Source organism: Arachis duranensis, chromosome 7 (genome assembly GCF_000817695.3).
Source record: "Arachis duranensis cultivar V14167 chromosome 7, aradu.V14167.gnm2.J7QH, whole genome shotgun sequence".
Taxonomy (NCBI): Eukaryota; Viridiplantae; Streptophyta; class Magnoliopsida; order Fabales; family Fabaceae; genus Arachis; species Arachis duranensis.
The window spans coordinates 29,210,951-29,217,411 of NC_029778.3; the positions used below are offsets into that span (position 1 = coordinate 29,210,951).

Here is a 6,461-nt window from a genome sequence, read left to right on the forward strand (position 1 = left end):
AAAAAAAAAAAGATAAAATACGGAGATAAACTAGCCTTCCATCTCTAGCCTACTACTATACTATTGTGTATATCATGCGTGTTAACCTTGACTTTGACTACCATATGATGAAGGATTTAATACACACGCAAAGAAAAAGAACAAAAATACCATAGAATTAATAGTAGTAACACAAAACCACTATTAGTTATCGGACGTAGTTGAGTTATTTATTCAATTAAAAATCCTAAATAACAAAGATGGATTCCATGGAGTGGGACTGCCCAAAATAAAATGATAACGCCCTTAAAAAACTTACAAAGAAGAAAATTATCAACAGATGAGAAGAGAGAATAAAAAAAAAGTTAACTATAATAAAATGTATTTTTTGTTTTTAATATTTATAAATTTTTTAAAATATATCTGACATTTAATTATATTTAATTTTATTTTTGATACTTTTAATTTATTTAAAATTATTTTAAATGTTAATTCTGTTTAAAATGTTAAAAAAATATTTTATCTAATTAATTAAATAACAACATAAAACTTTATTACAAAGAACTAACTAGTACTTTATTTCTAGGGATAAGTATTGTTTTGGTCCCTCACGTTGAGGGTCGGAAGCGAACCCGTCCCTGATCTAATTTTCGATTTAGAATCGTCCTTAATTTTTTTTCGTATTAAAATCGTCTTTTTTTATTTTTTTTGGACAAAAATTCCTAAACTTTTTTTTTTTTCATAATTACTTTAATATGCATGGTACAGTTCTTTTGACTTCAAAATAATTTTTGGAGTTAATATGAACTACTAGCAAGAGTGGTACAAAAGGTTTACTGCCATAATATTTTTATCCTCCTTAAATATTTTTTTCCACTTTTAGTTTGCTTCCCCTAGATAACTTAGAAAAAAGCTAATAATTACTATAAATTATATATCAGTTGATGTATACACTTGATAGTGACTAGAATCTAACTTTGTTTTAAGGTAGATTTGGATATATTTAGGAGTGATTATTTTTTTTTTACTTTTAACCTACAAAAAATTATAGCATTAATGTTTGGAATAATTTTTAAAATTAACTTGTAATTTTTTAAAAAATTATTCAAAATATTTATAAAAAAGTTAAAAAATATTTTTCTTGTAATAAATTAATTTATTCTTCTTTTAAAATAGACATAATTATTTTTAAAACAAAAAATTAAATATAAAATAATTTATTTATAAATTATTTTTAATTTAATTAGATTTTTAAATATTATTCACTAATTACTAATTAAAAATAATAAATTTTACTAGTCTTCTAATATTTTTTTATTAATGATAGTTTAAATATAAAATAAATACAAACAAAAAATATTAACTCCTAACATTTTTGATAATGGTCTTCAAAATTTTTGTCCTCCAAATAAATAAATTTGTAATTTGGATTTAACACTCTAGAACTTATTCGTCTCTTCCAAATCCCAACTAAACCAAATTTTCTAGCACACCCTTTATAATTTTTTGAGTAATACCCCAAATAGGTCCCCAAGAAATTTACTATCCGACAGTTTTGTCTCCCACAAAATTTAACTAAGATTTCGACCCTGAGGTTTTCAGATATCCCCCAAATACGTCCCCAAAACCGTTTGATCCGGTTAATGTGGTGACGTGTCAGGTTAACTGTGACATGTCACCTTTAGGACATTTTGGTCCCCATCCACGCTGGACAAAACGACATTGTATTAGAACTAGGGGCAAAACGACGTCATTTTGGGGAGGACAAATTCGTCCCCACTTAGACAGAGAATGCAAACGGCGCCGTTTTCATGTGGGGGACCTATTTGTCTTATAATAATATCTTAGAGGACCTATTTGACCTATAATTCGTGATGTTAAAAGAAGCTATATTTACTTCAATGCAAACCTTAAAAATACATTGACATTGGTCTGTTCATTCATCAAAATGGTAACATAAACCTGAGAACCCAAACATGTTAACCACACAAATATTTGGCTTCAATAGCAACACAAACCAAATCAAGTCAAAAGAAGGTTTATTTTCTTCAACATAAACTAAACGAAACCATTCTAAATAACATAACGTCTTCTTCCTCCAACATAACAAAAGGTGGTAACATAACCAAGACAACAACTTTCACATTAATTCTTAGAAGCATCATTTCTTGAAAGACTGGTTCAACACTCGTGTTGGAATGAATTTGAACAACTTAGATACTGTGGCACTGGTTGCAGCTGATATTGTCTCAGCACTAACACTCCCCGAATTCTTGGCCGTAATTACTGTCTCCTTTAGACGTCTAAAAGAAAGCTGAGTTTGGAATAAACAGTATTGTTATTCACATTAATTCTTAGGAGTATCATTTCTTGAAAGACTGGTTCAACCCTCGTGTTGGAATGAATTTGAACAACTTAGATACTGTGCCACTGGTTGCAGCTGATATTGTCTCAGCACTAACACTCCCCGAATTCTTGGCCCTAATTACTGCCTCTTTTAGACGTCTAAAAGAAAGATGAGCTTGGAATAAACAGTATTTAGGGCCAAGCTCAGCTTTCTTTTAGACGTCCAAAGGAGATAGTAATTAGGGCCAAGAATTCGGAGAGTGTTACTGTTGAGACAATATCAGCTGCAACCAGTGGCACAGTATCTAAGTTTTTCAAATTCATTCCAACATGAGGGTTGAACCAGTCTTTCAAGAAATGATGCTTCTAAGAATTAATGTGAAAGTTGTTGTCTTAGTTATGTTACTACCTTTTGTTATGTTGGAGGAAGAAGACGTTATGTTGTTTAGAATGATTTCGTTTAGTTTATGTTGAAGAAAATAAACATTCTTTTGACTTGATTTGGTTTGTGTTGCTATTGAAGCCAAATATTTGTGTGGTTAACATGTTTGCGTTCTCAGGTTTATGTTACCATTTTGATAAATGAACAGACCAATGTCAATGTGTTTTTAAGGTTTGTATTGAAGTAAATATAGATTCTTTTAACATCACGAATTATAGGTCAAATAGGTCCCCTAAGATACTATTATAAGACAAATAGGTCCCCCACATGAAAACGATGCCGTTTGCATTCTCTGTCTAAGTGGGGACAAATTTTTCCTCTCCAAAACGACGTCGTTTTGCCCCTGGTTCCAATACGACGTCGTTTTGTCCAGCGTGGATGGGGACCAAAATGTCCTAAAGGTGACATGTCACAGTTAACCTGACACGTCACCACATTAACCAGATCAAACGATTTTGAGGACGTATTTGGGGGATATCTGAGAACCTCAGAGTCGAAATCTTAGTTAAATTTTGTGGGGAACAAAATTGTCGGATAGTAAATTTCTTGGGGATCTATTTGGGGTATTACTCTAATTTTTTTTTGGTCGACTAGCACACCCTTATAAATGAAAGCACAGTAAGTTTTACAGAAAGAATAATTTACTTTAGTTTATTATTTTATAGTGAAATTTAAATCAATTTAAAATAAATGTTGAAAAGTATGTATATCTCAAGGTCTAGTCATCAAACCCACTTAAAGCTTAAAGAGATAATATTTAAAATTATTTTATATAACATAATATTCATAATTTTATATATATCATCTATAGTTATATATTTATTATATTTAAAATTATATAATTATTTTAATAATAATGAATAAATATTAAGTAAAATAATTTTTAATTGTTTGGACTCTGTTTATTCTCTTCACGTAACAGGACAAATGCATATACAACCATCACCAAGCGACGTTCATTCATTTCCCTTCTTCAACTAGCTAATCTGCCCAAATACGGCACTGTTTAATTTGAAAGCGAAGCTATCACTTATCCACACAAACACTACTTTTCTCCCTTAACTGCTGCTTATGCTTATAAATAAAGCTTCTCTCTCAAAACAAGGACCTTCGTATTCTCGGTACCGTCATCATAACCGTATTTCTCAATAATGTTCTCGTTAAAATTCCCTATCCCAATTGAGAACACGTTAACTCCTCCTCCAAAAACCAATAATAATAACAACAACAATAATAATAATAATACTAATTACAATAAATTTTCAGGATGTTCATATTATTGTTCCGTTTATGCCAGTAACAAACTCCGTGGAGGTATAATAAGGTCTCCTCCTACGTCGAATGTGGCGCTCCACAACAACGGAGCCTCCGTTGTTGGAGGGTGGCCAGAGACGACGGAGGCAAAGGAAGAGCCATTTCCGGAGGAGCTGAGAGCGGAGCTGATGCCGAAGCACGTGGCGGTGATAATGGACGGGAATAGGAGGTGGGCGAAGACAAGGGGTTTGTTTCCGTGGGCGGGTCATCAGGCTGGTGTGGAGGCGCTGAAGGAGGTGGTCAGGCTGTGCCGCAGCTGGGGGATTAAGGTCCTTTCTGTGTTTGCGTTTTCTTCTGAAAATTGGATTCGCCCCAAGGTTAGCTAATACTAATAGCTACCTAGTCTTCTCATCTCATCTCATTCATATATCTAAACTTTATTGTGTAGTACTTTGTGAAAAGAAGCGCCACCAGCAAGAGATTTATAGCCATCAAATTCTCGTTAATGATAATTTTAATATTGATCAATTTTATTATGAAATATTAAATGCATTGTTATCTAAAAAGAAAAAGTTGTCTAGGGTTCAATACTCACTCTAAGACGGACACAAGATAATAAGTCAGATGCTATTTTTGTTTTAAAATATAGTTTTATTTTATAATAAAAATTAACTAATATCTTTTTAAGAATAAAAAGGATAAAATGTCAGGTCCAATTTTATTATCCATATTGGAGTCACTCACTTCATATAATACATAAATACAAACTTAGCAACAGAAGCCAAATTAAGTTAATTTTTTTTTCTACACTCACCACATCACTTGAGCTAAATAGAAATCCACTTACACCAACCTTTTCAAAAACCTACAATCAGTTATCAGTAATAAAATAAATTATAGTAAACAGAAAAATAGCTATTGTGCAAAATAATATATATACAAAGTTTACCATGAAAAAGAATAAAATAACCATAAAAATGTACGAGAAACCTCCACTAACACAATTTTCGTTTGCAAAAATTCAGCTCTTATATAACAGCATATCATACCCTTTCTAATCAACATTTAACAATATACCATACCAAAGTAATGGCAAGTACATGCTACACATAATCTAGTATAGTGTATTTCCTTCAATGGAAAACCATAGACATGCAGGTGGACTCGCAAGCTTCTCTACATTCATGGCTCTTGTCTAACTACAAGCAAGATCATTGAAAAATTAAAAAAAAAACTATAGAAGAAACTAAACCTTATCGTCAACAAAACCCATTTTTCTTTGAAGGCCAGAGAGTTTTGCTTGTGTATATAATAAAGCATATAAAAGTGTAAATCTAAAACATGTACCTCAGCCACAGCAGCCCTAGATTCAGCAGATGCAACAGCAGACAATGCATTAGCTAACTCTTTGCTCAAATCTTGAACCTGCCGCATAGTGTTCATTATGGTTTGATCATGATCTTGCATAAGTCTCCACATATTTTCCCGCTCTTCTTGTAAGTCCCTCTTGGTCTCTGGCCATTCCCTCTGAAAAGGTACAATTTAACCCACAAAGCACTTTCTCAAGATGAAAATTATGGTTCACTAAGTGATAGGAAGTTTCATATAGAATCAAACAGAAGAAACCTCTAATTTCTTTATATACTCTTCCTTTTTAACCCTTTATGTGGCTCTTGCCTCCTATATATTTCAAACCAATAAAACTTTCATAAGAAAATTATGAAAGCAAAATCGAAGTGTTTTGTACAATAATAATAATAATAATAATAATAATAATAATAATAATAATAATAATAATAATAATAATAATATGTCTATCTAATATAGCTTTGACTTTATAAACACTAAATGGTTTGGTGCAGAGTATGAGTATCCAATCATTTTTCTTTCACAGTCATAACTCATAATAATAGACTGCAAAATCACAAGAACTGAAATCAGCTCAATGTCCCCACTAGCTAGCTAGTAACATAATTCAGTCTAACTCCCCCAAACCTCCTAAACGCATTTCCAGCTCGTAACGTACACAAAGATTGGTCCCATCCTAGTTAACCTTCATAATGGTAATTAATAATATTCCGCTCACTCATTTTAGTGTGCGTGTATAGATATATATACAATATCATTCAAAGTGCGAATACTTTCTTTTAATTATGAACTATCTTATTTGCAAACTAAAAAAAAAAAATTACTAAGATAGTGTTTTATTTAGACTTTTTCTAATCACCATTGCGTTTATATAATTAAACACATATTGGGTTTAATTAATATATAAATGTCTAAAATAGACACAAATTTAAGTAGTGTATAATATAATTTTTTTTCATTAATATAAGAATGGATTATTATTTTGTAGAAGAATTATGCATGTATGCAAAAATCGGTTATTAAATTAATAGTTATTAGTATAGAATATATATTAAAATATAAAATATATATT

The 6,461-nt window shown here is 31.0% G+C and overlaps 1 protein-coding gene across 1 annotated transcript; it reads left to right on the forward strand.

Moving 5' to 3' along the window:
• The first annotated feature begins 3,918 nt into the window (after nucleotides 1-3,918).
• On the forward strand, nucleotides 3,919-4,489 carry LOC127740524 (dehydrodolichyl diphosphate synthase 2-like). Its single transcript, XM_052251549.1, has one exon. The coding sequence runs from the start codon at nucleotides 3,919-3,921 to the stop codon at nucleotides 4,405-4,407; it is 489 nt and encodes a 162-aa protein (XP_052107509.1). The 3' UTR covers nucleotides 4,408-4,489.
• The last annotated feature ends 1,972 nt before the right edge of the window (nucleotides 4,490-6,461 follow it).